A 20,660-nucleotide genomic window follows, 5' to 3' on the forward strand; every position below is an offset into this window, starting at 1 on the left:
ATACAGACACATGAATATTACAGGGGTCATATGATGTGATTTCTTGTTTTCCTTTTTCTTTAGTGTGTTATATAGCTGTTAGATCTGCAGAGTTAAAAAGCTCAAAGTCTCAAACCCAAAGAAATATTCTTTGTAAAAGTTAAGGCTCAGTCACACCTTCCTAAAACGCTTCATTCAAACACGCCCCCACAAATCTACGTCAGTGTGTGGGGGCAGAGTTTCATTCATAACACCGCCCAAATGTATACGCAAAGAGCGTAACTTTTACTCTCGCTGGATTATTGCCGCCGGTGCCGCCATGTCATGGAGACGCTGTGTTATTCGTTGTGGAAGCCAAACTACTTTGTTTGGCCTTCCAAAAGAGGACACAAGTATCAAACAGCGGTTAAGCTTTATTTACAACACTGTTCCAGAACAGTACAACCAAAATATTCCACTGTGTGCTGTGCATTTTTCGGAGGACTGTTTCCAGAGAGTACAAGGCCGGCTGTGCACAAAGGCTGATTCAAAAAGTTGGGCAATTCAATCATTGCAAGTACAGTCCAGCGCTTATGACTCACAGACACAGCCTGCAAGTATGTTTTCATGTTTTAAGAATTTGCTACTGACAATTCAAACGCGAGTTTTGAGCAGTTTAGAGTAACGCTTGTTTGTCGTTTCTACGATGACAAATGCAGACATGGTTTTATGTTTACATAGTGTTCTCACACCCGTAGCGTGACGCATAAAAAGAGAGTATAAGTCATGATAATCAGTAATTATGTCCCCAATGAAATAAAACCTTACCAATCTGATATGTTCTGGTCCAGTCGCGCTGGCAAAGTTGATCGATCAGCTTGGTCATCTGCATTTTCCGGATCAGATTCAGGCTCGAATTGATATGGTAGTGCCGACATTATCACCTGTCATTTTTGCTTGGGAGCTGATGTTCCAAATATGGTAAGGGGCGTGACATTTCCTCCACACGTGTAAGGTATTCGGGCCAATCACAATGCACTGGATCACTGGCCAATCAGAGCCTACCGCGCTTTTCAGAAGATGAGCTTTGCAAAAACCAATGCGTTAAAGAAAGGCAGGGCATAGAGGAGCAACAATAATGTACTGTACGGTATGTGTAAAATAATGACTTTTTTTAACCTAAAACCGCGTAAACATCTGATATGAACCAAATACACAAAATAATGTTCTTTTTAGAACCATCATATTTGAAATGTATCCACCTTTAAAATACGACCACGGAAAAAAAAATAGAGTTGAGGGCATCTTGATGCATTTTAAAAATCTAACCCTATGACAAAAAACTCCCAAAACGAGGAAGAAATGCGGAAAAACATTTAAAAGGTTAAAGAATATTTTCATTACATTTACGAGCACTACAGTCTCTGAGCCAAAATAGAGCCCTGTGGAAGACCACAGGCCAGAGGTGCCATAGAGCTGGAGAAATTACCCATCTTTACTATAAACTTTGTATGACTGAAACCATGTCAGAAAAGAAGCTTTTAGACACACCCAAGACTCTAGTCTAGCTAAAAGAGTAGGGTGGTCAATTGTATCAAAAGCTGCCGAAAGATCTAAGAGAACAGGAACCACAGTATCTCCAGAATCAGTAGAGAGATAAATATCGTTTAGCACTCTCAGGACTCAGTGCTGTGAGCAGTCCCAAAACCAGATTGAAAAACCTAATAGATACAATTATTTGACAAAAAGTGTTTGAGTTGATCCAGCACAATTTTCTCCAATAGCGTAGAAATGAAAGGTAAGATAGAGATAGGCCAGTAATTTTTTTAAAACAGAAGGATCTAGTGAAGTATTCGAGTGACCGTAGACACTTTAAGATTGGTTGGGAACAGAGCCCGTTTTGAGACACTTGTTGATAAGAGATACCATACCTGGCCCAACCGAATCAAAGATTAATTTAAAAAATATCAGGTGAATGATATCATTAGGACAAAATGAAGGTTTGAGCTTGATAGTCACGTCCTTCAGTGTCTGGAGGTTGATAGGATCAAAAACCTCCCAGAAGCAGGTGTCAAGATTGGGGGGACAGTTAAACTAGGGCAGACACTAAGACTTAATTTAGTGATTTTGTTAATAAAAAATCTTTGGAAGTCTTCACATAGAGCATCTGAGGCAACAGACAATGTGTTAACAGATGGATTTACAACAGACTGAATGACTGAAAACAGAACCTTTGGGTTAGAGTGACTGAATTAAATTAAGTTAGAAAAATAAGCAGCTTTTGCAGACTTCGTAGCATTCTGGTATGATTTAAGAGAGTCTTTGAACATTTGCAATGAGACAAGTAGCCTGTCCCGTTTCCATTTGCGTTCAGCCTTTCTACAAATTTGTCTTTGGTGACGAGTGTCAGAGTTTTGCCACAGTTCAGATTTTGGTTTGCACTTGGCTTAAGGGGAGCAGTCACATTTGCTACCTTAAGACAGGCAGAATTTAAAAGGCTAAGATGTTGATCCGCATCCAGGTCAGGTAATGGTTGATTCAAGTGCAAGTGTGAGCATAGTTCAACAAAGCACAGATCGAAGTTTGTGCTAAACTGTGGAGAGTAGAACTGCGACAATGTTACGAGTGCAATGCTGAGTTGAGAAAGCTCTGGAAGAGACAGTGAGAATAAAATAGGCTTATGATCGGAGAGCAGAAAATCTGAGAACACAATATCAGTGACATCAAGCCCGTAAGATAGTATAAGATCCAACGTGTGGGCCTGGATATAAGTAGAGTCTTTGATCCACTGCGATAGATTAAAAGCATCTATTAGATTAAGAAACAGAATAAGGAATTTGAGAGACAGGAAATGTGTATATTAAAATCGCCCACCAGTAGGAAGGGATCAAAGTTTGTGGCAATATTGCCGATAAGCTCAGTAAATTGCTGTATAAAATCCTTAGTAGAATGTGGAGGGCGGTAAATCACCCCTAGACAGCTGAGCTTGGAAGCTGGGGAAGGCCGTTACAGGGACAAACCGGCAGCGTGCAGAGAGAGAGTTATTTCAAATTGTTATAATCCCACCCCCGCGTCCATTCGGAAGAGGATAGTTAAAAAATTTACAGTTCGTTGGAACCAGTTCAGAGAAGGGAGTTAAATCACCAACCTTTATCCAGGATTCTGTGATGAACATAAAATCCAAGTTATGTGAAGAGTAGAAGTCATTTAATAAAAAGGTCTTATTCACCACAGAGCGGGCGTTTATTAATGGCATCTTAGGTGGAGGAATACTAACTAATTTTCTCAATGAACGCAGATTTTCGTGATTAACTCCTTGCTGCCGGGAGCAGAGGCCAGCTCTGTGGAGATCAGCCCAAGCGACAGGACTCAGTGCAGGGGAAAAGCGGCAGTGCGGAGCCGCTGGTAAACCGCATCCAGCAGGCGCCAGGCAGCAGAGCTGGACCGAAACAAAATGCCAGCTCGTAAATAAGCCTTCAGTTTTGCGATGTATCCTCCGCGATGTATCCTTTGCGATGTATCCTCCTATCCATCCTTCCTTGTTTCCTCCTTGACTTTCTCCGCGAGGTGTTACTGTACGTTTACACCGCTGCTGACTTGAGCTTCCAAAGCTACCGGAAGTCATTAATTTTCAATGGAACTTGGCTTCTCTCAGCTGCAAGGAGCGTCAAATCCATCGGCATTGCGTTTTGGGCGTTTGGAGCGTCAATCAGAAAGTTAAAAGTAGCTCAAATTTATGGTAATGAGCTATGAAGCGGTTCAGCAGCAAGCAGCGGCAAAAGTAGCAACCAATCGGAATATAGACCTCTTTCGCGCTGGCTGATTCCAGAGAAACATACAATGTAAACTTTCGTTCCTACCAAAACATTAGTTCCGAAAAATTGGAGGAGAAGCTAATCATCACCGTTGCTGGGTTTTCTATCATTTATGATATGACGTTGTTTGCATATAGATAACGGTCCTGGAGGGTGTCATGAACCCAAAATCTCAGAGTCCGACGTCTTCTCCGCAAATACAATACAGCAGCACCAAACACAATAACTTTGCGCTGATCCATAATGATCCAGTGATACACATTTGAGGATGAGCGCAACTTTTATTGGAAATATTTACGAACGCTCGTTTTAAGCGGGTATGCAATTAATTTGCTCATGGTAACACCGATGTGACCAATTGCACTAGATGCAAATAATAATAATAACTTTTTTAGTTTTTTGACCAAATGTGACCAAAACGGTTATAAAAATGCTGTCATTATAAAAGGTTTCTAGTGTCAATGTATTGCTTTTTTTTTTGTTTACATTTCATGTTGTGACACTTCTCTTCTCTCGAACATAGAATGCTGCTACGTCAGAGAGGCCAAAGCGTCAACAAGCTTCCCCGTACTTTTTGACAAGCGTCCTTGAAAGGGCGCCCAGAGCTTCTTTGCCGCTCAAGTCTGCGGCGGTGTGTACATACACTTAAATGGCCACCGGCGGATATTGTGCAGGATGACCGTTCGGAGTGGCTCATGCGATTTGTTGAAGGGGCAGTCCTTGTCCAAGATGTGAGACTTCATGAATGAGTTTGTGAATGAGTCCACAACAGAGAAGTGGATGTCTAGGAGAGCTTGACGGGCGTAGACTACACACGTACAGCAGGCTACAGACACAGCAAACAAGCAGAGAAGAAACCACGAGAGCAACAGACGGCAAGCCAAACACGTAGGCACCATCTTGCGAAATGTAGGGTGGGGCAAGACCGTTTAGGTATTTGAAAGCAAATTTTATTAATTTAAAATTTGGTTCTTAAAATGTACGGGCAGCCAGTGAGATGAGGCTAACATGGGCGAAATGTGCTTGTGTTTATGTGTTCCAGTTAAAAGACGTGCTGCAGCGTTTTTAACCATCTTGAGACGGGCTACAGAACACCCACTAACCCCCACATACAGTGCATTACAGTAATCTAGCCGAGTGGTAACAAAGGCGTGGATTACTGTCTCAAAATGTTGCCTCGGAAGATATGGCTTTATTTTGGCCAGCTGCCTCAATTGAAAAAAGCTTGATTTAATGACTCCCCTGATCTGACTGTGGAGCTTAAGGTCAAAATCAATTTTAACCCTTAGATTAGTGACGGTTGGCTTGGAGTACTGGGCCAAGGCACCCAAATCAACAGGAGGAGTCGCATTGGTGCCACCAAAAACTATCACTTCTGTCTTTTGTGCATTGAAACATAAAAAGTTAAGAGCCATCCAGGCCTCTATATCTTCAAGACACTCGAGTAGCGGTCTGACAGTGTCATTCTTTTTAAGAGACACATAAATCTGGCTATCGTCCACATAACAGTGGAATGACATACCATGCTTCCTGATTATTGAACCAAGCGGGAGCAAATAAAGAGAAAAGTGAAGAGGGGCTAAAAACTGAACCCTGAGGGACCTCACAAGAGAGGGGAGAAGAGGAGGACTCTCACAGAGTCACCACAGCTGACACAGAAAGTCCGACCTTTGTCCACAGTGTCAAACGCAGCAGTTAAATCAAGAAGCACAAGAATAACACAATCACCAGAGTCAGTAGCTAAAAATATATCATTAAAACTTTTAAAAGAGCAGATTCTGTGCTCTGTAGAGTTTTAAAACCGGACTGGAAAACTTAGAGAATATTGTGGTCTTTCAAAAATGCCATTAATTGACTGCAAGACTATCTTTTCAAGAATTTTTGAAAGACTGTTTGGAGATAGGCCTAAAATTAGAGAGGTCTGCAGGATCCAGGCCAGGTTTTTTAATCAGAGGTTGCACTACTGCGCGTTTAAAATTTGCAGGGACCACACCTAAGGAGAGACTGCTATTGACAACTGCAAGAACAGATGGCCCTACAATGGGGAAAACCTCTTTAGAAGTAGACAATATGGTCATTATCCAGCTTAATTCAGTTCAAGTTTTGTTTTCATCCTTGCAGTGCAAGATTACATTAACGTATCTTCTGAAAGACGGACACAGGAAGAAAGATAAAAAAAAAGCAGGACACCTCTGCAAACATCTCCATTCTTTCAGGAGATATTAAAGAGATCTATATTTTCGACGGCTTTCACACACACTAACGTGATTCTGATGTGTCTACACACATACACACACTCCAGACTGACCTCCCGGTGCGCTGCAACTCAGGGCCTCCATGTCCACCGTGTTCCTCGTTCTCTGCCAGCTCTCCATTAGGCACTGCAGGGATCTTTCTCTTCTCCTGTTATATCAAACACAGAGGCGATAGAGGGATACAGCAGAACTCTTAGCATAAAACTGTGAGAGGAGTTCTGACAGGACTTAGAGATATTGAAAGAGTTTGCAGAGATATTCCTCAAATATTCTCAAAAGCATTGTGAGCTAAGTTGATCGTAGAGACCATAGGCCAATGGTTCCACAATCTATTTAGGCTTAAAGATGAACTGAACTGAAAAAAATCAACGTTGATAACATGTTGTTTATGACAATTAAAAGTAATTTACATTAAAAATTTTAACTTAAAATATCAGTATAGCTTTTTTTAAGCAGCACAAAAATTGCGTTTGTTACGCTGGCAATTTCGATGACGTCACTGGCATGGTAGGACCCGCGAACGTATATAGGCAACAGCTACAAGTCCTATATACACACACGAAAATTAGTAATTTGAATGGCATGAGTTACGCATTTGAGCATGTGAGGGACAGACCAGTAGTATCTGACTACCACCACATGGAGGACGACCAGTTTCAGGCTCCATATACAGTACAGGATCGTTTGGGGGGAAGTGTGTGGGCGCGGGCGCTGCCGGAGCATGGACACTGCACCGGAGTCGATCTGTTGCAGAGAGATCAACCTGGAACATTTATTGATCGGCGAAAATGCATCTCCATGCACCGTTCATTTCGGATGCTGTGCGGTGAGAGAGACGTGTTGGAGGTGGGTATGCTATCTCTAAGGGATGTCCGAGCTAAGACGCTGGAGCGCCCCATAAGTAGCTGGTATGTAACAGTGTATTTTATGAATTGGCGACTGGGCTAGGCTAGGCTAACTTATATCCTTTTCTCAGACTGTTCTTCCGGGAACGAACATGTCACAATATTCCTCATTTATATAATTCATACGCAGAATAAAGGGGCGGAGCCTGGTTGAGTTAGTTAGTAGTGTGTTGAAACTGGCGGTTGTGGTAAGGGGCGGGACATTTCCCAAACACGCTCAAAGCACCTGACCAATCATAACGCACTGCTCTAGCCGACCAATCAGAGCACAGTGTGCTTTTCAGAAGGAGGGGCTTCATAGAAACCAGAACTAAACAGAGCGTTACTGACAGACTGGGAAGAGACGAGCTGCAACAATGTCAAATATGGACAAAATAATGATTTTTGAACATTTATGCATGAAAAACAGTTCTAGTAGAGCCCAAAAACAAAATCAAGACTTTGAAAAAGGGCATAATATGGGCTTTTTTTCTTTGTATTGGTTCCAGCTCTGCTCACTCTGGACATCCATGAGGTGCATCATTGGGTGCTTTTAAAATAGTAAATAAGGAATAAGGACGTACCCTCACTATGTACTGCAACTCGTCCCTTTCAATGCAATTAACGTTTAATTTTGTTCAGAAATGCATGTTTATGCGCAATATGTACGTCTACAAAACTCATTTGAAGCATTTAAGCATTAGTCTTTAGATCAAAAGCCTTTTAAGATTGTGAGCAACATAAATGTAGTCAAGTGTTTCCAGATTTTTGGCTAGTACAAAACTTGAATCCTACATCAGCTGAGCAGTTGTCGTACTGTAAGTTTCTCAGGTTTATAGTTCCTGTCTGTAATCTTGTTTCACTGACCTGGGATGGGACGTTTTTTGGCGGCTCTATCCTGATGGAAGGGTCCCATTCTCCTGGTGGCAGAACTGTAACTTGGTCAAGAAATTCGTCAATTCCAGCAATCAGATCATTGCGGTCTTTAGCTTTATAGGCCACATCATGGAAAACCTGCAAAAGAAAAAAACCCAGAACATTCTTAGTCAAAAAAATTAATAAGATGTGATGAAAGAAGAAACAGTTATCTGAATTAAAGGAATAGTTTGTACAAAAACCATTTAGTGGAACACAAAGTACTTTGTATATTAGAGTTTGTAAGAACAACGGAGGTTTTATCAAGCTCAAAAAAGGACAATAAAGCAAAGTTTTATGATACATTTTTATACATTTTAGAGCTTGGCCGTGTAAAAAAAACTTCCACATTGTTTGCATTTTGGATGTTCTTCCTAGTTTCTCCATTTTTTTCATGAAAGAAAAACAACCCCAATGAGTATCTGAAACGAAATGAGGATAAATAAACGATAAACCATTTCTTTAAGACTACATGCAGGAAGCCTGTAAAAAAGTACATTTTCACATTAGCATGCTCTTTAATAATGATGTTGCCTTAGCAACATTAACCAGCAGCTTGGCACAAAGGGTGGTTTTCTGTCTAATTAGCAGTCATTTGCATGTTATTAGGGCCGTTCTGTAAGTCTCCTCTGCACCCCAAAGACTAAGTGAGAGAGAATCTGCTGAGCTGTGAAAGACCTCAGGAGTTTCCTCTCCTCTCATCTCTGTGAGACACTTCAAGGTAGTGAATTTGAATTTGTGTTCTGGATACAATGCAAAGCACAGCAACAGGAATATGATAAAAGACACCAACGTTCATGATTTACATTTATTAATATTAATGGGTCCATTTAAATTTTTCCATCATGCATCTTAAAATCAGGGTCGACCCAGGCTTTGTTATTGGCCTAGGTGAGATTTAAACAGCGGCCATAATAAAAAGAAAAAATATATATTCTAATTACTGCGAATGTTTATCTTTCATATAAACTATAACACTATAACATGAGCATTATATTTATTAAATATTATTAATTAAATATAATAGTAAATATAATTAAATTATATTAGAATTATAATAAAGTTAAATTAATGTAATACTATTTATTAAATTTATACATTTATTAAATTTATAAATTATATTAAATTATATATATATATATATATATATATAGCCTCTTACCTTGACATTTTTGAGCATACACTGTAAAATGACATTCTAACACTTTACATGTTTTAAAAGAAGACACATAGGAGTTTTTTGGTCAAGTAAAAGCAAGCAGCAACAACTGAAATAGACAAAACAACATTACAGAAGCTTAATTTTATTTATTTATTAAACACTGTACTTTACTTGTAAAGCAAAAACAGCCCAAAGTGTTAGTGTTGCCAATAAAAATAGCTATTTCAGAATAGAACACAAACATCAGTGTCTGCCATGAAGAGTCATTAACTTGAGATTTCACTCATTTTTTCCAAAGCACAGTTTAAGTGGCGAAAGCTAATGGCAAAACTAATACCTATGATAAGTGAGCTGTCATGTATAATTAACGCGTTATTGTGATGTATTAATCACGTCATGATGCGGGCAGTGTTTAAATTAGTCCAATATAACATGTTGTCAACTATTAGTTTGTTGTTGTTGATGTCAGCTTTGTTATCGTATTGCTCCATTTATAATCACTAAAAAGCTCTTTATTAATCTCTTATTTACATCGTGTCTACACTTGTTATAATGAGAGTATTCGCGAGAGTGCAGAACTCTGAACTGAACAAAAACTCTGGCGTTTTGAGCGGTGAGCGGATTCTGACTGACTTAAATGTCTCTGATTGGCCACTGCGTTCAAGACACATCAACAGATATGTCTGTGATTGGCTTCAAAAATTGGCTTCTGCTTTTCTGTTTGTTTAATAATTATAACAAGCAGATTGCTTGTCTCTTTGTCTGTCAACTGTTTGTATTATTTTGTGAAGCGACCTTGGGTTCTTGAAAGGCGCTATGAAAAATAAACATATTATTATTATTATTATTATTCAAAAACACGTTGTACTGTGAATAGAAAAACCCTTTGATGCTCTCCAGAGCACAAACACAAATAAGCAATATCAAACACTTTGTTTTCTTTTGATCATCATTCTATAAACAAGTCAATTTTAAGTAATTTTACATTTTGTAGGTTTTTCCCTTTTCATCGTGTTGGTCTTTTGTAAAACCAACAAAACCAGTTCCAGAATGACATCATCTTCCAGGAAGTGACATCATTTTTGATAGATCTGATTAACTCTAAAAAACTGTTTCTGTTTGATTAAATTACAGGAATCGAAATGACAGAATTTTTAAAAACTGCAAAAAAAATGTATTTTCTACAGAGCCTTCAAATGCAGCTCAACCAAACAGAATTTTTCATTTTTAAATATTCTAAAATACACCTGGATCAAATATACAAAGTAAACAAAAACTGTACCTTGTTAAAATCAGTATCTAACTGTAAAACAATAGCATGATCTCTTACCTCATCTGTCATCAAGGTCGCAATTGATCTGCCAATCTCGTGATATTGTGGCCCTTTACCCAGAGGCCCCAGCAGGATGAACAGGAATCTGACAGATCAAGCACAAAACAGCAACTGGTGTTCTTATGTTGAGTTTTACTAAGCAAACTTGGGGCCCTATTTTAATGATCTAAGCCTATGGTCTAATGCACACGATGCAAGTCCGAATCCACTTTTACTAGTTTAACTACGGGAAAAACGGTCGGTCTAAAAGAGTTGTCCCTATTCTCTTAATGAGTAATGGGTGTGTTTTGAGCTTTACGTGCAAAAAAACAATCAGAGTCTCATCTCCCATTCTCTTTAAAAGCCAGTTGCGCTCACGCCATGGCGGATTCGCTATTTACATGACGGAATTTGGTTTAAGTAGACCATCTACGGGACCATATCTTTATGTAGACAATAATAATCTTTTACATTGTAATCCTTATATTTTTAATATTTGGCATGTTTGCGCGTCCCTGTGTGTGTACTAAGCAGAGTGTACGTGCGTTGTGCACCCGCCTATAGGCGCACATTACTAACACGCTCTTTAAATAAACAAAAAAAAATTGCGCCATTGACTTTAGACCAGGGGCAGGTTGCATAAACCGCTAAGACTAGTCTTACAAGTTAGACACCAATTTTTTTTCTTTAAGACTGTTCATAGCTTTTTTAAATCAGTTACATAAAAAAGTAGATTAGCCTAATTTAATACCGAAAAATAAAACTGACATCACCAGACAAACTGCTAGTTGGTCACACTAGAACTTAAGACACTGTCTTAACATAATGGCTGCTTATACACTTATATAACATAATGAATGTTTATACAACCGGCACAGGTTTCAGTTGGTCAATGGCTCAGTCTATTTCAGTTCCTCAAAATAGCAACGTGCCAACAATGCGCCTTCGCACTCCTCGTTTTCGACCAGCCCATGGATGAACAAATGGACACAAATGCATTTAAACAACGTGGCGCAGGACGTGAAAATGAAAACTGCGTCGGGCTGAAACTAGCAGAAGACACTTGCGCCGGGTGTATGATAGGGCCCGTGGTGTTCACCTGGTGGTAATGGGCACTTCTGCCAGGCCGTTGAGCAGGACGGCAGGAGAGAGGCGGACAAACGCCACGACAGGCTTGTCCAGAAACTCCAGCTCTCCAACCAAGATATTCGAGGCCTCTGCGCCTGCAGGGATCTTCTTCATGAAGTGCAGGTCTATCTATACACACATAATTACACAGGAGTCACTAGGTCAGAAATACACATGCATATTGAAAACAAAGTCTTGCATGGATGTTTTAAACAGGTCTGGGTAACACTTTATTTTACAGTGTCCTTGTTACATATGTTACATGTAGTTACTGTAGTAATAAGAGTAAATTATGCATAATTACATGCAACTAACCCTCAACCAAATCCTAATCCTACCCTAACCCTATAGTAAGAACATGTAGTTAATTATTATTACTCAGTACTTAAATATATAATTACACTGTAACAATGACACTTTAAAATAAAGTGTAACCCAGGTTTGTCATACAGGCCTTAGTCTGTTTAAATAATTGGACACTTTAAAAAGATTTTAAAAGTTTAATAGTGAGAAAACTATGGGAAGAGAAAAAGTTTGTTCAGTTACTATGGATAAAAACATATATATATATATTTATTTACTAAAGTAAAAATAGAACATATAAAAAAAATCTAATTCAAAATATCAACAAAAACTATAATAGTATATCAATTATATTAAAATATCACTGGTTGTAATAAAAATCTTAACCCGTTTTTCTACTAGTATACTGGTTTTGTCAAGCCACCATAATTCTGCAACCCATTCATATCCAGGATTCTGAGAATTGATCATCAAATCTGGACATGGAATATTAAAAAGCCCGGGAAAAAACAAATCCCGTGCATATGCACATATATAAAGCTTTATGTAGAATTTAGGTTACTACGGAAATGTGTTCTTAGACTGATTTAGGGTCAAAGTTCAAGATGATCTACACAGACAAAGAGATTATGTATACTAACATAATGTAAAAAATCATGTGTTGTGTAAGATTTCAAAATGTTATTCTTTATTTTATTACAATATTTCATCATGACTATGTGATCCCAGACAGCACTCCCGTCTGTTCATGGGATCACAACCATAATACCCACTTAATGCAAGAAACAGAACAGTCTAATGTCAAGTAAAGAGGGCTTCAGCCACAATGTGTTTAAACCATAATCCCTTTCCCAGAACAGACAGACAGCGAGAAAATCTTCAGAGAAAATCGACAGACCTCTATGTACCGTACTGAACTATTTTACATACTGTACAAATTTTAGTAGTTTTAACAGAAACTTTGATTTACTCCACCATATATGATGAAAAAATAATATTAACTCTTTCCCTGCCAGTGTTTTTAAAAAACGTTACCAGCCACCGCCAGCGTTTTTGATCATTTTCACAAAAATGTCATGGCCCCCAGAATATTTTTATTTTTGAATGTCTGAACATGCAATATATATGAAGAGAGAACAGAGCGTCTGCTTTTAAACAAACAACGTTTTATTCTAGAATCAAGCATTCTTTTTTATCAACACTTGTATGTGGGTAAGTTTAATTAAAAAGTAACATTTTGAACAAAAAGAGGAAAAAATGACGTTTTCTTCTAAGACTAAAACGTGCATAGGTAATTATTTTATAGCTGGTCTTTACTTCTTTTTTTCCTGTGTTTTGAATTTGATCCGGAGATTCTGTACTCTTTCAGAAGATGCGTAATAGCGCCCCCTACCATATAATAGTGGAAACACCGAAGGGCAGAAAATTTCGTCATCGAAAGAGTTAATAGATTTACCAGGACATTGTGTAATTTCACTATACAATACAGTACCATTTGTGTTTGGGGGAAGAAAAAGTAAGAATTACCAGAAAATTAAAATAAATTTATGTTTTAGAAAATCTATACTTTTACGGTAAATTTATGTTAAATGTTTTTTTTTTGTACATTAAAAAATTATGCATCACCAAGGCTGCATTCATTCACCAAAATATTCAGTAAAAACAGCAATATTTTGAAATATTATTACAATTTAAAATAACTGTTTTCCATTTGAATATATTTTAAAATGTAATTTATTCCTAACACCCTAAATAACAAACACCCTAGCAACCACCCAGAACACCCTAGCAACTGCCTAGCAACCACCCAGAACACCCTACCAACCACCCAAAACATCCTAAAACACCCTAGCAACACCATAGCAACCACCCAAAATACCTTAGAACACCCTAGCAACACCATAGCAACCACCCAGAACACCCTGGCAACTGCCTAGCAACCACACAGAACACCCTGGCAACCACCCAAAATACCTTAAAACACCCTTGCAACACCATAGCAACCACCCAAAATAGCCTAGAACACCATAGCAACCACCCAGAACACCCTAGCAACTGCCAAGCAACCACCCAAAATACCTTACAAAACCATAGCAACCACCCAAAATACCCAAGAACACTCTAGCAACACCATAGCAACCTCCCAAAATACCCTAGAACACCCTAGCAACTGCCTAACAACCACCCAGAACACCCTAGCAACCACCCAAAATACCTCAAAGCACCCTAGCAACACCATAGCAACCACTCAAAATACCCTAGCAACACCATAGCAACCATCCAGAACTCCCTAGCAACTACCTAACAACTACCCAGAACACCCTAGCAACCTCCCAAAATACCCTAGAACACCCTAGCAACAACATAGCAACCACCCAGAACACCCTAGCAACCACCCAAAATGCCTTAGCAACCACCTAGCAACCACCCAGAACACCTTAGCAACCCACTAGAAACACCCTAGCAACTTTAAATTACTTCAAACTATACTTTAAACTACTTTGAACTAATTCAAACTTTAAACTAATTTAAACTTCAAACTACTTTAAAATTCGAACTAATTTAAACTTTAAACTACTTTAAACTTTAAACTAATTTCAACTTCAAACTACTTTAAAATTCAAACTAATTTAAACTTTAAACTAATTTAACTTAGTTAAATTCTTCAAACTTATTGGTCCAAACTTTCACAAGCCAACTTAAAGTTTGTCTCGACGAACTTTTTCTAGTTTATTCCTGTGATCAAAGCTGATGATCCTTCAGAAATCATTCTAATATGATTCTGCTGCTTCACATTTTTGTGGATTTTTTTTTTTCAGGATTCTTAGACGAACAGAAAGTTCAAAATAACAATTTTTTTACTGTCACTTTTGATCAATTTATTGAATCCTTGCTGAATAAAAGTTATAATTTCTTTAAAAAAAATAAAATCTTACTGACCCCAAACATTTGAATGGTAGTGTATTTTATTGAAATAGTTATATTTGGCAAACCATTCTTCGTCATTACCTTGCTGAAGTCCACAGCACTGTTTTCACGGCTCACATCATTCTTGCCCTCTGTGCTTATGGGTAGAGACTGTGGTGAAATCATCTGACCTGCAGACACATATGCTACCAATCAATCAATACAATCAATACAATGCCAATGCTAATCAATGCAAATCAACCGATAGATGCAACGCAGCATAAGCATCGGCTGTATTTCCCAATTAAATGTAGCAAACTGTAATGAAGTTTATGAATTGATAGGGGGAGAAATGATTTGAATGAAGATCTGTTATGATCTCAGACGTGTTAACCATCAAAATTGAATGAAACATCCATAAAGTGAGATATAATGAGCCGAGAGATGATTTATTAACAAGTATGCTCACTACAGCAGCCTTCAAAAATGGATGTAAATAAATCACTAATAAGCATCACTTTATTCAAACTCGATGAACAAATCAATTGCGCTATACTCTAAAGGCAGCGAAAGCAAGCAATACATCTCTACAGCGTTCAGCGCATGAAGACACACCAAACCCCTCGGTTAAAATAGCATCGCTACATGGCATGAACAGATTTGTGTTTATTAGTCATGCTCGCTGCTGTTTTAATGCTTTGGCTCAGCGCTGCATGAATTAGAGTATTAATGATGCTCTGAGCGTTTGAACAGAAAACAGCAGAGGACAACGGAGGTGTCTGGTGCATTTCATGTGTTAGCGTTAGCGTGTGGGAAGCTGGCAAACTTCCTAAACATAAGTCCTGTATAAAGGTGATGAATATTCAGAATAGCCTTCACCTTCCTCAGTAATTTATCTGATAAAACACTGCTTATCTACTGGTATGAGTTGTGCAATACCAAATTCACACTTGCTGTGTTGGGGCATCAGTTTTTTTGCTCACCAGCCACTGTGAATATTGGTTTCCTAAAGTTACAAGCCACTCTGCATTTTCCCTGGCCACAATTTTGACATCCATACCATGGGGAAAAACTACCATACTGATATTTTTTATATTATCTCATAATTTGGCATCAGGTATATTAAGCTGCTGTCACTTTAAGACCTGACGCATTATCATTTACACATGCGTTTTCTTTCTCAACTGTTTACGTTCACTTAAAACAAAACTGACTGTTTACGTGAATACTTGCCAAGACCGGCGTTTTGACATTATTTGGTGTGTATTCGACTGTTTAAGAATGAAAAAGAGCAGGTGGTATCGTGTATCTGTGGAAAATGAGTATTGGAAGCGTTTCACATATATCAGCATCAATATATATCCAAAAATCAATATTTTTGACAACACTACATTGCACTTAGTTAATTATTTCAGATGCCTTTTAAAAGACTACAATTGAAAAATGTATTTAGTAGCTCAACTCTTGCTCAACCACAATCATATAATTATGACGTTTTGAACACTTTTACAAGATTTTCTTAGCATTTGTGCAACAAGGAACGCCTTTTATCCTTCTTGTGAGTTGCGCAGTGAATCAGAGAATCATGGGAAATGTTGTTTCATCACCCAATAGAATGCAACAATCCTATCCACCTTATTCCTGAAGAGTTTAGACTGCGTTTGGATTTATGGGTGGCACTTCCGGTTTGGGGAACTTCCATTCAAAAAGACTAAAACAAATAATTTCAAATCATAAGGTTGCCCTACAAATAAAGCTTATCCATCAGTGTGACTCAATGAGCTATCAGTTTTCTTTCATGTTTTGATATTTTAACGTGACGTTAACAAGAATATCTATGGCAAGAGCTCTTTTCAGTCACTGCTTTCTTTTCCTCAAGATTATTTTCTTTTTGTCATTTGCATTCCGCTGTAATAGTATGAAAAAGGTCAATATATACTGCACATTTGAGGTCTGTTCTCAACGGGTTAATTTACGATATATGCCATTAATAATTCACTGGAATGCACGAAGAATCTCTTTTTTTCTCCCCAAATCCTCACGTCTGTTTCCAAGTTTGTTTTCACAGGTAATTACAATTTATTATCAGGGGAAAATGACTGAAATCACGCAATGCTGAAGTAGCTAAATAAATAAAAAATTAAGGTAAAGTATGTTACATAAGATATGTGATATTTAACCGTACGATTTTGCTGTGGAAAGATTCACGCTTCTGGGGTTATTCATGGTCTGTTAAAAGTACTTTGTTAAAGCTTTTACACTTTTAAATGTCATTTTAATGTTCACTGGTTGAAGGGTGAGTAGAATAATGTAATGTCATTGTACACAGTTTAAAATATATATATTATCGTGTCCATAGAGCCAGTCTTTCACTGATTGTTTAAAGCTTAACGGAAGTTGCACCCATAATTCGCGCAAAGCATCATGGGGCGCAGGAATAATGTGGATTCATTTTTTCCCAATATGGGAATTGGTTTGAATGATAACAAAAACCATCAAAGACAGACTTAATGTCAGCTACGAGGTTGTTAATCGATGGTATTTGCTTTTGTTGAAGCCATCAGCCTGCATTTCAACTTAATTTTTACAAAATCCAGTTTAAAAGCAAAACTCCTGTTGAAAAACTATATCACCCATGATTCTGCAAAGAAATCTCCACCAGAAAATCATAACAAGCAATTCACACCAAAAAACTCTTTTGCGCCGCCCACTCCCACTGCAAATGACAATAATCAAGTGTGCCAGGCATATCCTGAAAAGATTCCTCCACCATTTAAGACGTTTTTTACCACGTGCAACCTATTCTCTGAGATAACCACCTTTACATGTTATGTTTTAGGAAGCACTACAGCAGAAGGGAAAGTCTCTGAAGTTAAACGTTGCCTGGATCCAAGCCGTCCTCTCGGTCCGGGCTGAAGGTGGCGGTGGGGTTCTTGTTTGGGTGTGTGGATGAGGAGAATGGAGGAGGGAGAGGTGAAGTGATGGACACACTGGACGAGCAGCACAGAGGCCAACATGGAGAACAAGATGAGACCTGCCCATCAATCCCATCTGAAACAACTGATCGCCACAGAGAAGACTTAAAGAGATGAGATGACAAACACACACACACACACACACACAAGACAACAGAGACGCTGAAACTCTGAGATGGTGGATCTGACATTTCTAATGAAACCAGAAACAACAAACAGTCAAATTAAGCAAATCACCAGAGTTACTGAAGTAAATAGCCTAAAAAGGAAAAATAGCCTAAAATATCTCTCTATTTGTGTACAGAATACAGATATTGGGTGTATTTTTGGGTTTCTGCATTTGAAGAAATTTTACACACCTCTGTGTATTATAAGGAAGAAATGTGTAGGTTGTTTGAATGAACATTGCATATTGTTATACACTATCGTTCAAAAAGTTTGGGGCTGGTCAGATTTTTTTATGCTTATGAAATGCTTACCAAGGCTGCATTTATTTGATCAAAAATACATTAAAAACTATTATTAATAACTAATTACTTAGCAGTTTCCTATTGTAATATGCTTTAAAATGTATCCATTATCCTTCAGAAATCATTCTAATATACTGATTTGCTGCTCAAGAAACATTTCTTGTTATTATCAATGTTTAAAACAGTTGTGCTGCTTTATATTTTTGTGGAAACTTTGATGTATTTTTTTTCAGTATTCGTGATGAATAGAAAGTTCAAAAGAAAAGCATTTACTTGAAATAGAAATCTGTCACTGTTTAATATCACATTGGATCACTTTTGAGCTGAAGTGTATATAATGTTAGTGTCGTCTGCAGAATCAGACCTCCTGTGTTAAGACAAATGAATACCGTTTTTGTCGGTGCAGTTGGACTCAGACTGCCTCTTGCCGATATCAGCAAAGGAGCGGACGATGGGAATCCGATTGGCCAGTTTTTTCTGGTTCTGATGATGATGATGCTTCAAAAGAGCCTCTTTGACCTTCCTCCTGACATCATCTTCAAGATGCCCAGCCACTTCCTGTTGGTCCAGAACCATATCTAAGAAATTCAACACACAACATTACAAAAGATCAGCAGCAGATAAGAAGATAATATTGCAATATTGAACTAAAAAACGTATTAGTCTTATTATTTTTGCCTTTTATTAATAAATAAATAAATGTAAATAAATAAATAAATAAATAATATATATACATACAAAACTATTTAAATCTATCTATCTATCTATCTATCTATCTATCTATCTATCTATCTATCTATCTATCTATCTATCTATCTATCTATCTATCATTAATCCCTCTATCTCTCCATATATGTTTACATATACATACATACATATATATATATATATATATATCAAACTTAACATCACAACGAAATCAATAGTTTTGCAATCATCTGATGTCATTCAAATCTTCTTTTCACATGTTTCATGTGATCTGCAGTGTTATAGAGCTGTCAAATGGTATATTGAACTTCATATGCTCCACCAAAGTGTTAATTATTCATTTCAAACCTGAATAATAAATAGTGATGAATTTCTAAAGGCATGAATTCCCCACAAGGCATGTGTCTGGCCAGTGCTGTCTTGATATACGGAGTTAATGTGCTCTTTAAATGGCTAATCTATGCTAAATGTTTGGCAAAAACCTCATCTGTGCCCATTTTGCAGATGTTCCTTGAACTCTGCTTCAGAAACTGACATTGATGCTGATGACACCCGATGGAGCAGCTGCTCGGAGACTCGTCTCATGTATCTGAAGATGCAGAACAGCTTTGAGTAATGCAAAATTCACATGCTTAAGAGAGTGAGAAGGTGCGAACGCTGTATAATTCATGACTGACACTAAACAATAAAGACAACGCATTTCCACAGCACAGTCACCTCTTGATGCTTGTTCGATCGCACTGAACCTACAGTACAATGAAAAATACAGATCATCCAACAAACGTTGACTTTTGTGACAACATGCCCCAACAGCAGTAAAACAGAATGCCCCTCAGCAATAAAGGTGGAAATGTTGAATCAGTTTTTTGTAGACAAGACTTTAAAGGGATCATGAACTGCATTTTTAAAAGTTGTATAATGTTCTTTGAGGTCCACTTGTAATGTTATCAAGATTTTTACATTAAAAATCATCCTAAATTAGAAGTAATAGGCTATTTGCTATCCTTTTTGAGCCCTCTCTTTGACACAGTAAACAGCCACTGCTAAGATTGGGTAACAGTTTTTCGTATTAAAATAATTTTCAACGTCCCTGCTAAACGTGTGGAATTGTTTTGAAAACTTTCCGATGCTGAAAAATGGCAACCGGTGAAATTCAGCCATACATGTTTGTATTTTATTACATTCGTGTTGAAACGCAGAAGCTACAGAAAGGTGTTTATCTCGTTACATAGTATAACATCTCTCTTGTTTTGTTGCTAGAGTAATCCTGTGTTTGCATGAATCAGTGGGCGGGGCTAAAGAGGCAGTGATGTAGAAGTGGGCGTTGATCTTCTTCTGCAGAGGTGGTCTTTTGTCGCACTACGATGTCATACTGAGACAAAATCCGAAACGAGTCATTTTGGAAGCTTGGTTTTCAATAAAAGACATTTTGAGACTAACAACTCAAACTTTTGAGTTCTGAAACTTACAGGGTATTTTTTATAGTGCAATGACCTCTTACATGTCAAAATATCAAGGACATATTGATTTCTCAATTCATGACCCCTTTTAGGGTTGTGTCCGAAAATTGACTTAAAGGGATAGTTCACCCAAAAATGAAAATTCTGTCAGTAATTATTCTCCCTCATGTTGTTCAAACCCCGTAAGACCTTCGTTCATCTTCGGAACACAAATTAAGATATTTTTGATTAAATCTGAGAGCTGGATCACTCCTCCATAGGCTTCTAAGGGATTGAAACTTGCCGGCCCCAAAAAGTTATTAAAGACATCGTTAAAATAGTCCAAGTGACTACAGTGGCTCAATCTTAAGTTTATCAAGCGACGAGAATACTTTTTGTGCGCAAAAAAAAACAAAAATAACAACTTTA

General features: G+C 37.8%; 1 protein-coding gene across 3 annotated transcripts in view; it reads right to left on the bottom strand.

Annotated features, from left to right (window-relative positions):
• slc4a10b (solute carrier family 4 member 10b) overlaps positions 1 to 20,660 on the bottom strand; it is a 78,635-nt gene that overhangs the window by 22,271 nt on the left and 35,704 nt on the right. For 2 of the 3 annotated variants that reach the window (XM_077215816.1, XM_077215817.1), the window contains 6 exons: positions 18,474 to 18,662; positions 14,742 to 14,830; positions 11,401 to 11,558; positions 10,320 to 10,407; positions 7,780 to 7,926; positions 6,082 to 6,176 (listed from right to left, as the gene is read on the bottom strand). In XM_077215816.1, coding sequence (XP_077071931.1) covers positions 6,082 to 6,176; positions 7,780 to 7,926; positions 10,320 to 10,407; positions 11,401 to 11,558; positions 14,742 to 14,830; positions 18,474 to 18,662 — 766 coding nt within the window. Of the gene's footprint in view, positions 1 to 6,081; positions 6,177 to 7,779; positions 7,927 to 10,319; positions 10,408 to 11,400; positions 11,559 to 14,741; positions 14,831 to 17,522; positions 17,700 to 18,473; positions 18,663 to 20,660 lie in introns of all 3 variants that reach the window. The other variant, XM_077215818.1, reaches the window with a different exon arrangement.

Source organism: Siphateles boraxobius, unplaced genomic scaffold (genome assembly GCF_051911475.1).
Source record: "Siphateles boraxobius isolate OS27281-9 unplaced genomic scaffold, OSU_SipBor_1 7, whole genome shotgun sequence".
Classification (NCBI taxonomy): domain Eukaryota; kingdom Metazoa; phylum Chordata; class Actinopteri; order Cypriniformes; family Leuciscidae; genus Siphateles; species Siphateles boraxobius.